This window comes from Anarhichas minor, unplaced genomic scaffold (genome assembly GCF_050575085.1).
Source record: "Anarhichas minor isolate MPS153535 unplaced genomic scaffold, ASM5057508v1 ptg000028l, whole genome shotgun sequence".
NCBI classification, from domain to species: Eukaryota; Metazoa; Chordata; class Actinopteri; order Perciformes; family Anarhichadidae; genus Anarhichas; species Anarhichas minor.
The window spans coordinates 5,690,353-5,710,018 of NW_027466474.1; the positions used below are offsets into that span (position 1 = coordinate 5,690,353).

The 19,666-nt window shown below is 42.7% G+C and overlaps 1 protein-coding gene across 9 annotated transcripts in view; it reads left to right on the forward strand.

Annotated features, from left to right (window-relative positions):
- Positions 1–19,666, forward strand: part of dlg3 (discs, large homolog 3 (Drosophila)) — a 71,353-nt gene that overhangs the window by 8,616 nt on the left and 43,071 nt on the right. For 4 of the 9 annotated variants that reach the window (XM_076103283.1, XM_076103284.1, XM_076103287.1 and 1 more), the window contains exon 1: positions 10,288–11,054. In XM_076103283.1, coding sequence (XP_075959398.1) covers positions 10,626–11,054 — 429 coding nt within the window. In that variant the 5' untranslated portion in view covers positions 10,288–10,625. Of the gene's footprint in view, positions 1–1,502; positions 1,515–3,191; positions 3,306–10,287; positions 11,055–19,666 lie in introns of those variants that run through there. The other 5 variants (XM_076103285.1, XM_076103289.1, XM_076103281.1 and 2 more) reach the window with 5 other exon arrangements.

Here is a 19,666-nt window from a genome sequence, read left to right on the forward strand (position 1 = left end):
CACACTTTGAGCATTAGGCCGTCATTTTAAAATTGACAGTAGAGAGACAGACAGGAAGCATGGGGAGAAACGCATGCCCCTGGCCCCGGCCCCCTGTGGTTATATGGTACTCGTCTTAGACCAGGGGGCCCACCATGACACCCCAGGTGTTTTTCTTTGTTTACGTACAAGGGTCAGGAAAACTTGGGCTCCAGAAGCTGAGGAACATGAATGTGTTCTTCTACTTAGCTGTGCGTTAGAGAGGACACTGCCCCGGCCTAGACAAACAGTACTTACCCACCTACATCAGTTTATCCTCAGTAGATATCTTTATCTCTTTTGCTTCTACACAGCATCCATTGTAATCTGCTGAATCGTTTCATTGTAACATTGATTCCAAATGTTTTCCCCTGTGTGGCCTTGAAAGGGGATTCTCTCTCTTGTGTGATCTTTCCCAATTCTTTTCCGTTACAAAGAAAGGATAGCTTCATTGTTTCCTGTTTCCTGTTTCCTGCTGTTCTTAAAAGACGGTCGCACATTTCCAAGTGTATGTCAATACAGTGGGTCAATACAGTGGGTGTGTTCCAATGTGTTCTGCCAAATCTGTTCGGTCATTTGAGACCTTCTGATTAGTTATTAGTTACTAATAACCAGTTACTATTCGTTACTGTCAGGAAGGGCTAAGAGCTACTTCTCTGTGAACAGGGCTAAACATGGAGCAGGAGGATTGTGGATTTGACTGAGCCACTCTGCATGTTTGGTTGATAGGATCTATACTGGATTTCATACATATATACAAATCATAAAAAATGTCACATATGCAAGTGTTTTTAAGTCATGTAAAGTGCAAACCCCTTTCAGTGCTTTTTAGGCCTATAATATTAATTTGATATTGAAATTCAGTCCTCACATGAGATAAGAACTTTTAATCTGACATTATTCCTTTGTGCTTAACAGCCCCTCCAGTCAGTCAATCACTTAACGGCAATATGTTTTTGAAATTCATGTGCTAAGTCTGAACTGGATTATGTATGGTCAGTTGAACAGAGGAACTACAATAAAGTTGTCATTTACTAGACTGTATTAAATGGACGCTTCAGTGCAGAAGACTGAGTTGTCCAGTCTGTGACTGCTCCTAAACACGTAACATTTTTTTGTAGATTTTTTAAGTTGAATACTGTTATCCCGAGGATCGATACTTGAAGCTATTTCAACCAGTTATCCATTTCTCATCATTTTAACCATTTATCTATATATTTTTTATTGATCCATGACGATCTGATCACAGAGCTGTGCGGGGGAACGGATTTTGTTTGATGAAATTTGTCAGAATAATAAATAAATAGTTATTTCAGCTCCGTCAGTCCTTCACACTGAACGTTATATTATAAAACTGATCATATGTTTGATACAATGCAGGACACGCAGCAGATGTCGACACACAACGTGATATATTCCTTCTTCCTGTATAGACAGGAAGGTAAGAAACAAAATAAAGGTCGGCGCACTTGAAACACATAAAGTCAGTGCCAGATGTTCATCATCTGTCACTCGCATAGAAAAAACACACACACTATGACAGTGGTTTGAACTTCATTCTGCCATCCTAAGCTCCTCTCAGTGTATTCTGTGATCCACCCTGTCGAGCTTCTAATTCAGTGCAGCATGGCTCCTGATCCTTCTCCACATCCTTCCATCTCTGGATCCCAGCTGTTTGTGGGGCCCAGGCACAGTCCTGGAGAGAGAGAGAGAGAGAGAGAGAGAGAGAGAGAGAGAGAGAGAGAGAGAGAGAGAGAGAGAGATGCTTAATGGACACCCGGTGAGGTGCTCATCAGTATTCTAGCCATGTTGTCACCTGAGTGGAGGATGGGATGGAAAACTAAATGAGTCTGCAAATTCCCTGATTTGGTGCAGAGTAGCAGGTGAGAGTGGAGAATAGCTCCTTCGGAAAAGAATGGAAAGAAACCATGAGAGAAGGATCTGTTTTCTGTAGTCCAGTTGATTTCAGAATTCAAAAATGATTAGTGTTTTTTTATTGCAAAACCCTTTTTTTATTGTGTAATAATCCTGGACTAACTACGATAATAGCCAAGAAGACACTGAAACATTTCATACATTTTAAATATTGTATGACTTCAAATTATTAATTGATGGACTCATTTCAAATGTGTCTGCACAATTTAGTAAGTGCCTGTGTGTCTGTGAGTATGTAAGTGCACAGTGTGCACAGTGCAAAGGGCTGTCGGTTGACCTGCCTGTCAGCGCTGCCATGTGGGAATGGAGCCGTCGGAGAGAAACTCACTTAGCATCTCTAAAAAAAAACACATAGTATATCTGATCCATAACAGTGCGACAGCAAGGAAAAAACATTGTGTTGTGTGTTTTTGCAACAGCCTGTCAGTTGCAGTGATGCCAGGTACAGGTACAGGTGTGAGTATATTCATACAAGCGCTTGTCTTTTCAAGTTGAGCAGCTTTCATTTTAATTGGAGGTATCCGCAGAGAGAGAGTGCATCTTTGTGTTTGGAAAATGTTTGGGGCTGTTTTGTGGTAACTTTAAAAAAGTTTTTTTTTTTTTTTAACTTTGCACCAGTGATGGCCGGCTCTAAAGGCTGCCCTCTGCTGTCCGTTGAGGTTCTGTGTGGTCTTTAACTGTGGCAACGGTCTCAGTGAATTGCAGGTACTGTAGACTCTTCCCACAGTCAGTAGGCACAAGTACGGCAAAAAGGGCTGTCAGAGCTAACGGTATTAATCTCCGGGGGAACCGGAGGGTGGGTGCTATGCTCCCGCGACAACAGCTTAGGTCAGGACGGCTGTAACCGCCACATGAGCAGCGGCCGTGAGCTATAGCCAGCAGGGCTCACATGCACCAATATGCACTGAAAGCACGCAAAGCCGGCCCGGCTATGTCAATAAAGCAAGGAGAAGCTTTGAACGACTTCTTTCTCTTTTCAGGTAGATGTTGGTTCACTATATCTTTATGTAAACAATAGTTGTTTGCTGCTAAATCAATGCTATGAATCTGCTATACTGCACCTTTAAAGACTCTTACAACCACCTGGATGTAAAAAATATTCAGTTTGCTACACGATTAAAAAAAAGAAGGCAAATGAGCAAATTTCCTAAAATGTTGACTTACTCTTTTAAAGACGTTAGTGATGATTGTAATCTTTGATATCCACAAGCTGTCCTGATCATTGGCTGTCCCCACAGGACCAGGAGGAAGAGGATGGTGTGTCTCTGGTGCAAGTGACCAGCAGGAGGAGCTCTCACAAAGTGGAGCGAGTTTCTGGCTTGGTGACTCTATCCCATGTCGAAGTGCCAAAGGTCAGTAAAGCAAAGCAGAAAGGAGTTTCCAAGAGGGCTTTCTGAACACAGCTTCTCCTCAGAGGTTCTAAACAGGCTTCAGAAAAGGCAGCTGCTGCTAATAGAAGCAGATACTAATGAACCTGATGATGTGATGATTACGTATTCACCATGACCGTTTAGTGAGGCATCACAAAAGTGCCCAAGCATCATGAAACATCTGTTACGGTTCATAAAGGTTCATGACCTTTGAAACATTTTATTGGTGTTGAGACATGACTGCGAAATCACAAAGCAGTCTAAAGAGTCCAGGAATTTATTTCTAGAGATTTGTTTGATCAGTTTGAATGGATGGAATCTGTGTTGTTTATTGTGTTGTTAATATTTCATGCTAAAAATAAATGTAATTCTTTAATTTTCCCTTCAGCATTTCAACACCTACAATGATAATTTGCATATATTATGCTCATGCAGATCACAGTAATTAATAGTATTTAGGACGGTAATGGCCCAGCCATTTTGTAAATATTTTGTCATCACTCTCTTCACCTGCAGCTGTAAAATACCTCAATCCTAAAGTATTGGTTTATTTGTTTACCATGGTGTTGCTCTCACTGACGCCCTGTGCTAATATACAAGATTTGAAGGAATAATTCAACATATTTGGAAATACATATATTTGCTTTTTTGCTGAGAGTTGGATGAGAAGATTAATGACACTCTCTTATCCGTCCGTTTAAAAACAAAATTAGCAGCAGGTGGTTAGTTTAGCTTAGCATAAAGACTGTAAATAGAGGGAAACAGCTAGCGTGGCTCTGTCTAAAGGTAACAAAGTCCATACTATTAGCACCTCTAAAGCTCACAAATTAAATATCTTTGTTGTGTAAGAACTACAATGTGTGGTTTATGACGGATTATGTGCTATTTTATATATGTTTTTAATTTGTTTTTGTTCGGAATAAACAAACCAGATATATTGTGTTAATTGGTGATCGTTAGAGGTGCTTGTAATCAGATTTTGTTACAATTGGCTAGCCGTGTCCCATTTTCAGTCTTTATGCTAAGCTAAGCTAACCACCTGCTGGCTCTAGCCTCATATTTAATGCAGGAGCATGAGAGCGGTACCGATCTTCTCATCTAACTCTTGGTAAGAAAGTGAATAAGCGTATATTTCCCAAAAATGTCAAACAATTTCAAAGAGTTGTGGTCAACCTGCTGCTTACATGAGCAGCAGTCATGATGGAGATATGTCTCATAGGCTAGCCGTGTTCCTCAGTATTATTAAAAGCCCTTGTGTTCGCATGCCTTCCCCATTACAACACAGCCAGCGGCACATGGCAGCACAGTGGCCGCAGGCGTTGGCTTTTCAGCTGAGCCCGGAACTAGTGCAATGGGTGTGTGTGTGTGTGTGTGGGGGGGGGGGGGGGGGGGGGGGGCACGTGGATCAGTGGGCTTGGAGGGTAAAAGAGAGGGAGATGCACGGCTGCAAGCACATGGATTCAATGTGTTCGTATGATAATGTCTGCATAAAGATATACGGTGACAGCACAGGTTGACTCTGGATATTATGGAGCTGGCTCGTGTGTGTGTGTGTGTGTGTGTGTGTGTGTGTGTGTGTGTGTGTGACTCCCTCTATCACATGAAGGAAGGAGGTGAGAGAGCTAAGGAGTCGCAGGGAACGTGATGGAGGAATTGAAAGGGGTGGGGGGGGGGGGGGTGCAGAGAGAGAAAGATATAGTGGGGGAGGCTGGAGAGAGAGAATGCAAGGCGGATGAGAGGCGAGGGCCGGTGCAGTGCAGAGCTGGAACGGACACCCAGAGCTCAGCCTTCCTCGGGTTGCCATGGAAACCACATTCCTCCCCCGCCTGCATCCCTACAGACTGCTCTGACTCTATCTCTCTCCTCGCTTCTCTGTTTTTTCATCCTGTCTTTTTCATTCCCCTTTTAATTTGTGTCTTTTGTTGTTTTTTTTGTTGTTTTTTTCCTCTCTCGTCTCTCTTTCGGCTCTGTGTGTGTTGTTTTTTTACACCATCCAGGCGTTGAGCACCGTCGTGATGATGCACACTCAGCAAGCACATTGACTCCATATGCATTGCTCTCTGTGACGAGGTGAATGGGTAATCAACGCAGGGTTTATTTTGCATTCCCATGCACTGATAGGACACACAAGAACTTTGTTGTTTTCTCGGCATCTCTCTATTTTCTTCTCTCTATTTTTACTCCCCCCTTCTGTTCAGCACCGTGCTTCAATAATGCCCCCTCTAGTCATCGCATTTCTGCCCACACATAGGGCACCTTAGCTTTGTTTCTCCTCAGTTATGGTGTCTGTCGTGGACCGACAGCACCTTCGTCATATTTTATCAACTCATCTCTTAACCCTCTACTTGCATACCATTTCCTAGCTCTCGTTCCCTCTGCTTTTGTCTTCATATGCATGTACAAAATCTATGCCAAGCACTGTTCCTTAGCAGCTCTGATACAATCTCCCACTCTTGCCATCTTGTGTTCCTTATTTCCCTTCCACTCCTCATTTTGCTCCATGTGCATGCTTCTCTCTCTCATTATTCCATCAGTTGGAGGTGCTGTTTTTGGTGTGTGTGGTGGAGCAGCTGTTCTCTGCCACTGAGGCCTATTAATAGGAGTCTTAGCCATGTAGCTTTTGTTTTCAGCGTTATATTGGCTTTTAGTACAAAACTGATCAGTATCTTTCATTCTCTCAGTCTGACTGGCTTTCTGTCCCGGGGTCTCTCTCCCTTTGCTCCCTTCACACGTAACAAAGCTACAATTCATTGAGCAGTGGAAGCATTAACTGGAAAGACTCCCTGAAATATTTATTCCTTTCAATATCTGCTTGTAGGCAAGCGAAGTGGATTCTGCTTAGATGCAACGGTGCCTAAGAGACTTTCAAGACGTCCTTCCTAACCCCCCTCTTGCAGTTAGTTAAGGCTACAGTGGAGCAGCTTAGTACGTGTTGATATGGAGCTGCCTCTTTAAGACTGCCTCACTACCGACTGTCCTTTTAGGGTGCTGCATCCGGTCAGGTGACGAAGGAGTAGTCACAAAGCTTCTCTGAGAAATGCCTAGAAATGACTGAAAAGCTCAATACATGGTGTGTGCTGTGGTTGGGGGGTTGTAATGCTCATTACGATAGCGTGTGTGTGTGTGTGTGTGTGTGTGTGTGTGTGTGTGTGTGTGTGTTTGTTAGAGGGTGTCCAGGTTGGTTTATGTAATAGGCGCTGTGCAGGCTGATGCTGAGCTGATAGTGTTGGGGGAGCTGCAAGGTGGGATGTGGAAAAGCATCTCTGTTCAAAAGCACAGGGTAATTTCCTCGTTTATGCCATAAATCACAGCTCCTTCTTTTTCATTTGTCAACAGAAGGTCAGAGGTTACTGCTTTCATTTCACAAGATAAATCACCCGATGCTGTTCATCCACTCCTTTCCAGTCCAAGCTGTTTAATTGGGTGCAATATTTATCAAGGACTGCACACACACACAAACCCCACTCATGCATGCATGTATACCTGTATGTGCATGGATATGTGTTATAGGCGAATGTCTGTTTTTTCTATATATATTTTATATTGCCATGAGTCTTCTGGGTATTCTAAAGCCAAGTTGTTCTTATTGTATTTTCTAGGATAGTTATTACGTTTGGTAAGAGTCAGAGTGTAATTACGAGCTAACAGTTCAATCATCATCATCATCATGTCGTTTGTCGTTGTCATATGTCGTTTCAGTAATTGTGACAAAAAGCTTCATCACGATTCTTTGAAAGTGGAACATCTTTGTCCACATGTTTGAAGAAAAACTAAGAGATTGTGACATTTCTTTGATGGTTTTACGTTGTTCCATCTCTAGTATTATTTATGTTTAAACACTAAAGAAATGCCAGTAACTGAATATTGCTTTTTCTGCTTGGCACTGTGTCACAAATGGAAAAATAATCTTATATAGGTGACAGCTTTATTACGTTATAAACTGCTGATTAAATTTGACAATATCATGTTATCTAATAAAAGGACACTGCGAACGACCAAACAAAGCTTAGGGTACACAACCCCAACAAATATCTGCACAAACTTTGTATTTATTGCCGGGCTATGGCTTTTGATTACACTATATTGTACTCATGTGGGTTTTTTGCCACTTGGACAAGGTTGCAATTGCCTAGATTTCACATTTTCAACACTCTGCTGAAATATTTAATCGTACAGAAGCAGAAGTGAGCAGCATTACATTATTTCTTTAGGGATTAAAACATAAAGGATATGTTTTGTCTTCATCCACAAAATTAGGTTGGAAAATGAGATGCCTTACACGACACATGCACCAACACTACATTAACCTTCAAGACCCTTTCTTTGATAGCTGTAATGTGATTAGTGCATATTACCTCGCTGTGTTCCACTTCCTGCTGTCCTTCTGATACAGAAAACCAGCAATTGATTGGCTCGAAACGACCTACCAAATTCTTTATATATTTTATGTTATGTAATATTTAAAGGGAGAGATCTATTTCCCCCCGAGGTATTAAATATGTCTACTTAGCCAGTTCATATCACAGATCTGTGTGTGTGTGCGTGTGTGTGTGTGTGTGCGCCCGCCCATACAGATGACATATCTGTCTTCGTTCAGTGCAGAGGTTCTTTCTCTGTCCGTCTCTCCTGCCTTCATTATGTGTATCTTGCCGGCCATTCCCTCATTTTGTGTGCCGTACAGTATGTGTGTGTGTGTCTTTTTTTTGTAACCGCAAACTCTGTGTGTGGTAAATGTGATGTGGACAGTTTATAAGAGAGACAGAGCGGGGCTAGGGAAGGATGGTTGCAACATGTGCTCGGTCATGTGTGCTGTGATCGATATGCTTACATCGTCCTTTCAAGCCGCTGCCTCGAAGCCCCGCCTCACTGCTCTGATTGGCTTCAGCTGGGTTTGTGGCTGCATCCGACAATTTAACTTGAGGCATTCAGTGTTTTTTTCAGTCTCTGTTTAAAAGATGCCCAAGTTTCTCCTCCTTTTTTTTGTTCGCTGCTTGGCAAATCTCTGTAGGTTACAGTGAAAGAATATCATCATAATGAAGTGAGTTAGTGTTGCATGTAATTTAGTGTCACTGAGCCTGCTGTGTGCCTCCTGGTAGGGCTGCAACACAATGCAGTGTGCCCTCGCCGGGAAATGTTTTTCAATTTAACAGGAAGGTTGCACATATACACATTAATATACAGACAGTTTAAAGGCGCTATGTCTTATATTTTAGTCTAAACAATGAAACAGCATTCATGCATGAGCACTGTAGCATGCAGACTCTGTACAAATGTACTCTTCCCCCCATGCAGACACACCCAGCTCTGTTCCCCCGTCACATTTCATTAATAATGCATATATGCAGGGCTTTAATGGCAACACTGTACCATTCCCTCTTCGGTCTCTAAAAAAAAATAAACCTTCACCCTCAATGTCATGATGTTTTATATCTAGCTGTGATCAACCCACAAATTCATAAGCTTGCAGTCCAATCGCATTACTGAAAATATAACCGCCACACATACATGAAAGCATATAGTCTCTCCTTCTCTCTTTTTTTCCCCTCACACATTCTCACTCTCAATCTCTTCCTCCACCCACTCGAAAGCCCAAGCGTGTAATCTCGTTGGTTTCGTACACATGTGTTGATGTCATCATTGTGAACATAAAATATTTCACTTGTGGTTCTTAAACGAGGCTTCAGGAGTGCAGTTTTCTCTCGCTGTGCTTATTTTGACCCAATACTGCACATGGGCAGGACTTAACAGTGAAATGAATTCAACTGCAGTGCTGCTTTGCCAGTAATATTACTAAAAAAGGAAGAGAGGTAGAGAGTGGTGTAAAGTAATGCAGCGTGATTCAAAGGCATCACTGCTGAGAGGCAGGTCTAGCGAAACCCAGGAGAAAAAAGAAAGATGTTCATCTGCTGCACCTGCTTCCATTGTGAGATTATTTACAGATGTGTGCTGGGACACAGAGCCTGAGGTTGCCAATCACGTGCACATGAAAGCTGTTAAATCTGCGGCTGAACTAGAGATGACCGCGGAGGTGACCAGTCACCAGTCGGAGGGACAGGGCTGCTCACTGTAAGTTGGATTTTGGCTGCATTGGTCTGATGAAAAACGTGGATTAGACTCACAATTAGTGGATCAGGGGCGTGTCGGCATTGGCAGACTGCAGACTACAACTTCCTGACCTTTTTTTATTGAGGAAATAGACAAATACAATGTTGTCATTGTGCCTTGATTTGTGAAGCAGCACCTTTTCACCCAAGGCAGGCAGCAGTGAGGTTTAGTTGTTGTGGCCCCTTTAAGAGCAGCTAGCGAAGCGCTCAGTCCTGTTGGTGCTGCTGCTGCTGATGGCAGCGCTGCCAGTTGATTGGTTGTGGCTGTCAGGGCTGAGATGCTGGAGGGATGCTGCTACGTATCTCCCCCCCCCCCCCCCCCCCCCCCCTGCCTCTCTCTCTCTCTCTCTCTCTCTCTCTCTCACTCTCTCTGTGTCTCTCACTCTCCATCTCCCTCTTGCTTGCTTGCATCCCTCTGAATAATCCACATCTAGGGCAAACTGGCTGAGAGGCGATCCAGTGCTCAGCTCCTCTCTGCAGGCTGAGAAAAGAGACAGAGAGAGAAAGACAACGATTTTCAACGCAGGAGGAAAACCGTGAGATTTTGACAGACCGGAGAAGATACCAAGAACAGAAGAAGATTTTCATCTGCGGATATTATTTATTTATACATATTGTTTATATATCTATATATATATTTGTACACACACATATAGATATTTATATATATACATTTATCCCTGTACATAACTGTATTTGTGCTTGTCTGTTTATATTAATATTTTTATATGTATTTGTGTGTGTAAATATATATGATATATAAACAAAAGAATATATATATATATATCTATGAATTTATATGCGTATCACTGTGAACCAAGAGAAGCAAGAGGAAATTTCTACCATCGGGGCTGGTCTCTGATTGTGTGGTCGTATACAATATTTTGAATTTTTCCTTTGATCTTCTACGTCAAGAGGACAAAGACTACGTGCCCATTTTGTATTTTTGTTTTCCTGTTGCTGCTTCTCGTCCCTCTTGATCTTTTTTTTTTTTTCTACATCCGAGAGGAATAAAGCGGAGAGTGACAGGATTTGACAAAAAGGGAAAATCTGTAGAAAATTTCTGTGATCAGTGTTATTTCCGTCGGCAGTAGCGCTCTGTGAGCCGATCACAGTGCGCCGTGCGAGATCTGAGGAGGCAGCAGAGACAGAGTGCCACGCCGCTCAGCTCAGCGTCAGTCCAGCCAGCGCAGCCAGCATGCACAAACACCACCACTGCTGCAAGTGCCCAGAATGTTATGAGGTGACCCGTATGGCTGCCCTGCGTAGGATGGACGCCCCGTCATATGGAGGAGACTGGCAGGCCGAGCCCTATGGATACCCGCCTGGGTACGGGGGAGGCCAGACCTTACCCCCTCCAGCCTCAGGGGGAGGTGGAAGCATGGGGGGAGGAGGAGGAGGTGGAGGAGGAGGAGGAGGAGGAGGAGGAGGTGGTGGAGGTGGAGGAGCAGGAGGAGGGGGCACTTTGGGGAGAAGTAAGGGCAAGGTTATGGCTGGTGGGGGCCCTGGAGGCCCCAACCCAAAGGGCCAATCCAAATGTGGCCCCAAAGTAAACGGCAACAACTCCAGTGGACAAGCGGGATGGTGGCCCGAGTGCACCTGTACCAACCGGGAGTGGTATGACCAGGTAACTCATCTTTCTCACTCTGTTAGATAGCTCGGGCCTGTGGGGCCTGACTGGGGAGGACTGGGATCAGATGAGCTGCCGCTGTAGTAAAACGGAGCCCATCATGTATCAGCTGTCGATTTATAGAAGAGAATTCATATTTAGTATTCATCTCAAGCCCCCTGTTTCCCATTTGTTGACTGTGGTTCCTCTATTGGAAGCAAAGCAGGGAGAAGAGAACAGGACTGATCCAGTTCCACTGCACACACATAGGGATGATCTTCATGTTTGGATTTGATGCAGATGACTAATGCTTATACATTTAACACACCTAGTGTATGTCGTCAAAGGCTTACGCCGATGCAGTCACCATAGGCCAAAAATGGTGCATTTTCATTCACTGAAGCAGCACTTGGGTGCAGTTTGCAATTATTGTAAGTTATCTCTTAAGCTTGTAACGGCGACGTTAACGACAGACTTTGTACATTGGATTGTAAGAATTAGATCTCTCAGAGATCAACTAATTGTAGGATTGTGTCTCATTAGCTCGGAGTAGAGAAAGATGATGACATCGATCTCTGATACCAGTTCCATTTCTTATTTAGCCTCTATTTTTTAGCAAGTAATTTTGCTCAAAAGACTAACAATATAATGAACATGTTGTGTAAAAAAAAAAAAAAAAGAAGGGAATCAGCAGTAATCTGCCCAAACGCTGCCGGTCATACGTGCCGCACAGTGTGAATGAAACTGCCTCTCTACATGTGTCCATTTTGTCTCTATTGTCCCCATTTATTTACATGTGTTTATAAATCACAGTTGATAAAAGGTCATAACGGCTTCAGAAGCGCAGTCTTTAATTAAGGAAGGTGCATGGATGTGAGCATGAGAGTGAGCTCGTGTGGGGGAAGGGTAGCTCGGTGAGCATGAGATTCAAGGAATGGTTCTAGCTGTGCATGAGTATGTGTCTATGTAGTCTCGTATTTGCGGCAAGTGGAGCCGCTGCATCGTTTGTAGTCCCTCCGTTCATGTCGGATCGCGTTTTGAGCAAGAGATGGGAGGCCATGGGAGGAAGGAAGGTGAGAAGAAGCACAGGGGTAAAATGGAGGCTGAAATTTCAGTGACAGAGTGCAAGAGATCCCCCTGAGCTGAGCCCACATATGAACCGCAACCTGACTGATATTAGCAGATTACTACAAACCAAGGGGAGGTTTGAAGAGGCAAAAAAGAGATTGACACTTTCTCTTGGTTCGTGTGTAAAATCTATTGGAAGCCTTTTTCCTCCAGACCAATCAGGCTTATTTCGTGTTTCACACATTCCAAAGCTCACAGCAGATGTGATTATGTAAGCCTTTATTGCCTACATGGAGCATTTTACTATCCAACAGTACTGCCACCTAATTTTTCTACTGCTCATTTCCAGCATTCCATATTCAACTTACAATGAAACAAATTAGGATCTAGATAGGTTCCGTCGTGATTCGTGTTGGGATCTTATGTCGTTGAAACAGCACGGTTAATGGATAAACCACTCTGTGGAATCATATCTGGTCCTATCCTTTCAAAGGATCCTTGCTCCCCTGCTCTAACATGTGAATGTGCACCACACAAACACTCTGTAAAGACAATATCCAACCTGGCATTCATGCTTTCAGTCCAGGAGCATCTACATTGGAATAAAAATAGAATGAATCAGCGATGGATGATGGTGGGGCGAAAAAAGCAGCAGTCACTGGGGTGAAAATGCTAGGGTTGAAAAAGAGAGAAATAAGCCAATAAAGGCAGGCAGTGGGCCTGGAGAGGGGGAGGGGGTTATGTAAGAGGAGGCAGTTGGTGGTGCTGTCAGCGAGAGAAAGCAAGCGAGCCCTGACACTGTGGACAAGCATCTGTCCCTCCATCTCTGAAAACAGGCATGCAAGCGGCCAGTACGCCTCCTATGAACGGGCCGTAGCACACGGCATGGACGGAGATGCACTCACACACCGCCTTCCTCGGCTCTCCCCAGTTACCTTTGCTTATCCTTGGGTGGGAAATGTGAACGCTACCCCTCCCCCACTACCTATACACAGCCGGAGAGCAGGGCAGTGATCACAGACGCCCAACCACGCACGTCTATTATCTTATAGCTTTCATAACAACTTGTGTTTTGGGATGCTAGCACGATGAAAAAGCAATAACCTTACACAGTCGTTCAGAATGATCCGAGCTGGCTTCTCATAGCTTCAAATGGCTTCTGTAGCCATGAACATTTCATGTATGTGTGAGGGAATCATTACACGACCCCAAGACATGATGCCATGTTAATTTTTTTTTCCCTCAGTCATCTATTTACGAAAAAAATTGTGCTGCTTTTGTCAAGAGCTCGCTAGGTTAATTGTGGATGATTCCAGTTGGGATTATAAGAAGATTCTTTAAAACAAGAGCTTTTGAATTTAAATCTGAGAAAAGTAGTGACCTCAGTCTACTGGGAGCTTCAGTCAGAAGCCCCCCTGGGCTCCAATATGTCTTTGTGTGTTCTCCAGCTCTGTGGCTATGATTAGCTTAAAATATTAATTGGATTTTACTTTATTTATTAGCATCAAGATTTGGTCCAGAATGCTTTGCCAGACCACGTTGTTTAGAACAGGCCTCTGTAGTGGCTGTGGTGTTTTAAATGAATGCACAGGCACGGTGGGCGTTCCACGTCAGACACTCCCAGAGGTGACTACGACTCGAAAGCCTTCGGGCCTCGATCATAAATGTTTGTGCTCGTGTATGTATGTGTGTCTCTTATAGTCACATTGATTTATTGGTATCATTGGTTTGTACATCTGTCTGATGAGATTTGGTTTGGGCCGGATTTGATTTGCCATTCCTGTAAGAGCAACCCAGAGAGTATTAACGGATGGGATTTACATGTGCTCCATGTCCGAACGTCTTGAGCTGGATCCCCTGCTGTTATCTTAAAAAAGGCTCCATCCAAAACCTGCAATATTCTCATCAGATCAAGAGAGATTTATACAAGCTTGTCTTGGAATAGAAAAAGGCAAGAAATGATGTGATCTGAATGGAATTGCATGCACTCAGCACATCCATATACGTTTTCCTCAGAAATCTAGTTTAAATAACGCCAAGATGGACATTTTCATTAAACCTACAGGTGCCGTTCCTTTCAATACATTCAGTCCAATGTTACACATAATGCATGCTGCACTTTTGTTTTTCAAGTACTAAGTAAGAGAAGTAAGTTTACATATACTGTGTGTAACATTACACATCAACGTCAACCCTCGGGATGTTGGGTAAAGTAGGAATAGAGCGGAGAGCTGCTAGAAAACACATTTCCGTCCAATAAAAGGATGAACACCTTTTAAACAGGTGAGGGCTGCATTTAAAGGAAAATGAAGAATGGAGAAAAGCAATAAGACGTTGTGGATGTTATGGATGATGCTTAGCGAGAGGTGGCTTAAAGCTGTACGGCCCGAACCCAAAATATGACCCAATAAGATTTTTCTCAAGCGTTCCTCCGTCTTCCCCGGCTCTTAGTACTCATGAAAGGAAGACTCCTCATAAGGCCAGGCAACTTTGACCTCGAGAAACAAGGATATGTTGAAAGCATTGCTTTGTTGTGAAGTTTTTTCTTATCATTAGACACACAATATGTGTTTGTTTACTTTCACACTGTTGGTTGTAGAAGTCCGGTGGTGTGAAGTGGGCTGCCATTTGGTCACTTTTTTTGATGTCTTGCCAGAAGTGTCAAGATGATGACTTCTGTTGTTGCTTGGCGGACAACATCCCAGGTGTGGGAGAGTTTGAAGGCTTTTTCAACCCCAGATTTCTGTTCCACTTGGTGCATTCTCCTTTCTTTAAAGCAGTGGTCCTTGTTGTTAGATGTGACAGTTCTGGCCCGATCTATGATGTGGTTCTTCTTCTTGCAGTAATCCAAGACTCATTGCTCCAAAATTCTTTTTTGTTCCTTTCGCATTTCACTATTGATTTTATCATGTGTGTATTGGTTTGATTATGTATAATATGGCATTTAAGTCAAGTGAAAATTGTACATTTATAAATTTAATTGAAAATTGAATAATTGAACATGATATTCAATGCTTATAATTTTAACAATTCTGAAATAAATGACACCAAAAATACAGCACCAAAAATGATAATTATTGTCTAGTACAATCCAACCAGTGATGTCCTACCACTGACATCACCTTTAAGCTTCAACACTGCACTGGCATCTGATTACATTTCCTTTGAGGACCCTGCACCCCCATGCTGTCCCTCCCTCTCACCCCAACAAACGTTTATTTTTTAGGAGTCAGTAGGAGGCGAAAACAGGCTGAAACAGTGTAATTACCCTTTGAGATCTGTCCATACTGCAGCTCAAACCCTGTATTCATCTTAACAATGTGAAATGTTTTGAAACCTGCTACAGGCGAGCGCTCCAAATTTCTTAGGATTTCTATTGCATCTGCTGCAAACTAACATAATGTCTGATTTATCCACCAGCAGCGAGGTGTTAATTGCAGAAGAATTTGAATTTCAGCACCAAGAAAACATGTGATTTGATATCAGTAAACTTCATGTTTAGCTATCCAGCCAAACAGGGATTGCTTCAGACCAAATGATACAAAAGATGCAAACAAATCTCAGGTTGGTACCTCCGACTTGAGGGAGTGTCTTGTCTTTGTGAGTTGTCACAAAAACAATTTGGGCAGACTGGCCAGATCTTTCCTAAGCAGCAGGAGATACTTTTCTCTTTTTACATTAAAACATTGTGTAGTTTTAAACAGACCTCTGTGCTTAAACCTCCTGCAAGATATTATGTCAGAACGTTGCCGTTTCTTGTAAGTGTTCTTGCAAACTGTGCACAGCAATTTAGAAGTATTTTCGCCACAGTGATCTCTGATTTTAACAACATGAACAGCTCTACACTAGTTTTATGAACTCGGGTTGCTCCAGTGAGAATGTAGAACAGCTACAGTCATCTGAGGTCCACCATCTTTACTCTTGTGTGACGATTCAGGCAATAAGAACCAGTACTTCTTATGTACAGTCTATGTTACTAGCTACCAGGCTTTGTACAAGATTATATATGCCATTACTGTTTAACTGAAAAATAGTTTCAAAATGGAATGTAGTACAATGTGTAAAATGTACAAATTTGCAAGTTTGGCATTCCAAATCCACAATTTGTTGCACAAAGAATTTGGGTACGAGAACTACATGGAGCAGCAGTTAACTCAATATGTTTCGATAAACATGCTGCAACGTAGATGTGTGGTTCATCCAAGAAAATAATTGTATCTCTTTGCACTCAATGCTTTGGTATTTGTACGGCATTAAACATTAAATTTGTATAATTTTAATTTACACTGAAACAGATTTTACTGATGTCATACAAATTCTTAGCACATCATTTCATTTTCGTTATCTGCTAGCAAACCTCGTACATCATATCTTCCCTTCTGCGCTTGCACACTCACATAGTACAAGTACACACACACACACACCCTTGCCCGACACAGACCTTTACCCAAAAACAAAGTGTTCTTTACCCATGAAAATTTTGGGGTTAAGAGAGGATGGTGAATCATGGGAAGTGCACTACGAAACAAGAGAGACAAGGTGCACTGCAATATTTATGTGCACTTTGACAAAAGTTAGCTTTTTATGCGCTGCGAGAGGGGTTAGAGACGGAGCGCCTGAGAAAAGGCCGGTCAGACGTTTACGTGAGCGTGCAAGGAGCACGCCCGAGCCACCATTATGGGAGCTGACGCGGTTGATCTGTGATGGGGAGCCGCTGTAGCTGTGACCCAGGACCTCAGCTGTGTTGAATCCCACCTCCTACAATTCTCTTAAAAGCCTGTGCTGCTTTACCTTTGCACTGCGCTCACAGACCGAATCTGCTCTTATTCAACACGGAGGTCCTCTGTGAAATGCAGAATTCACAGAGGACGAATGTGTTTTGTCCTCTGCCAACGCAGATTCTAATGCTCATCAAGTGGTTTACTCATTACTGCAGTTTGGCTACAGCCATGTGATGCATATATAGGCTCCTGCACAGTTTACAGGTGCAGTTGCCTGAAGCTGCAGATCGTGTGTGTGGAGGTGTGTGTCCTGCTGGAAGCTGAGGCTACCATGCCCCTGTGATCCATATGGTCATTGTCAGAGGCCCTGCCAGGGCTCAGCCCCATATCAGCTCGCCTGTTCCCCTCGCCGGCTCTCGCTGTCAGCCAGGGGAGGAGAGGAGAGGAGAGGAGAAAAGAGAAGGGAGGGGAACGCTGTTTGTTTGTTTGCTTGCCTGCTTTGTTTTATTTAGTTGGTTTTTTTGCTGATCACAGTAGCAACTGGCCTAGAAATGCGACTGTGCTGTGCAGGGCAGAGTGGACTCCTGATTCAGCGATGGAAGCATCAGATTTTCTGTTAGAGAGAGAAGCGAGGGACACGGGGCCTTTGATGGAATGAGATGGCAGCGTTAAGCGCTGCCATCTCTGTTGCTGTTAATTAAAAGAATCAGACGTCAGTGTGTGATAGAGTGTATGTACAGATATGAAAGCTATTTTTTTCCCTTCTATGCTACCCTCATTTTTAGCAAGAACGTGCTAGCATTCTCAGCAAGGTGCACCAGTTCCATCACCCACATGCTGCCGTGGAATATGTGTATATCCAATCAATACCAGAGAAGAGCTAGTCCCTCAGCCTTCTGACTCCTCTTCATTTCTGTGGGGGTGTGTGGGTGCTTTCAACAGCGCTTGTGCTTTCATTGCTTTTACTCAACCATCATATCAGCTGTTATTTTGGGAACACTTTCCAATAAACACAAACTACTGAGTAGTACAGTTCCATATTAACAGGAGCTAACTGCTGAATAATGCATACCCATAACTAATAATTAGGTTCCAAGTGATTTATAATCAGTGATTAAACAGTAGATAATCATAAGGTCCCAGAGAAACGACTGACATAGATATTGTGTTAATCAGCAATGTCTAAATATTAGTTTGTACACATTTGCGAATCTGCATACTGGTGCACATTCTAATTGTTTTTACCGTACATTTGCTAACAGGCTAAGGCTTTTTATAATTATTCCCTGTTTTATATATTTTCATCAGAAGCCTTCCAGTTTTCTGATCTGCTCCTATGCTAATTTGCTTTTGAAGAAACATAAAGCTTCCTCCATGTTTTCCTGTTGTCTTGATGAATTCATGCATTTCCACAGCACTAGTTCCATCCGTACAGCAATATAATCATGTCACACTCACCCCTCTTCGCTAGCAGAAATACTGTTTTCATTCAATAATTATCTTCAGTCGCCTCCATTTTGCAGTTTTTAAATTGCTTTTAAGATAGTGTCAATGAAACCCAGCACTTCCTGCTCAGATGTTTCACATTAAGAGTGATCCTTGGTTCAAAGGGCATAATATCTCCTCTTCTAGGTAGGCTTTTAATTTGAAACATCTGGAGGAAGTATTGAGTTATATTTATAGTAGTAAACCATGGCTTGATAAGAGATGATGAGCAGAAATGATTGGAGTTAATGAATGAATGAAAAGAGCATTTCTGTCAGAAAGGAGAAATGTGTAAATGTACATAATGATGAATTTACCATGCGAGCCATCAGAGTAATTTCCTCTCCTCGGTGTTTGAACACCAGCTTTAATTTGAGAAGTAACAGTATATTTGGAGCACTTTTACATTCATTCATTCTTATCGTTGTGTCATATTATTGGATAGTCACGCTGGATGCTAGCTAGCTAACTCCTCCACTGATATGTAAAGGCCTTTTTCACAGAAGACATTTCGACATTTGTCACAGGAGGAAAAGCACAGGTGTACATAACTAAATGAAGGATGGCCGAATTTCATTAAGCTGCTTCAGTTTCAGGATCCTGGTATCGTGCATGCTGTCTCATTGTCACACTGTCATGGTTTACACCGACATAAAACGGAGCCATCGTTGGTGTGTCACCTGTGCCTTACGTGCTATGACAAGTCAAAATGTCTGCTGTGAAAAAGGCCTATAGAGCATTTAAGAGTATAGTGTTGATAAGTTTGTTTTCTTTAGTGTATAATCACCTGAAAATAACGTTCGTGGTGTTTTCGTGACCTTAGAATGAACAGTTTATATCTACGTAACATACAGAGCTTGTCCTCGTCACGGAGGTGGCCGCCATGTTTCTACAGTAGCTCAGAACGGACAAACTAAACACTGGCTCTAGAAAGCACCATTAGCGTTTTCGAGTTTTTGCGTCGTACCACCGTAGTTCTCCTACGCGCTTGGCACACGGTACATGGTAGAAGCCGCCAAATCCTACACACTGCACCTTTAAGGTCAGTCTCTCACAAATATGAAGAGGAAAGTCAAAGGCAGCAGCTTCACAGCTTCACATGTCTTTAAAGGTAAACTAATTATTTAATTGAGTTAATAGGAACTACTTGTTCGCTAGTGCTTGGTCCTCACTCATTAATTGGTAACTGCTCAGGAATTATTTCACCTTATTTCAAAGTGTTACCATTATTTCACACACTAGACTGCATGTATACATGACATATCATAAAAGCCCTACAGATCTCATTTATTATTTATCATAGCACTGACAGTAAGAACACAAGTAGAATACAAATCTTGCAGTACATCAAGATGT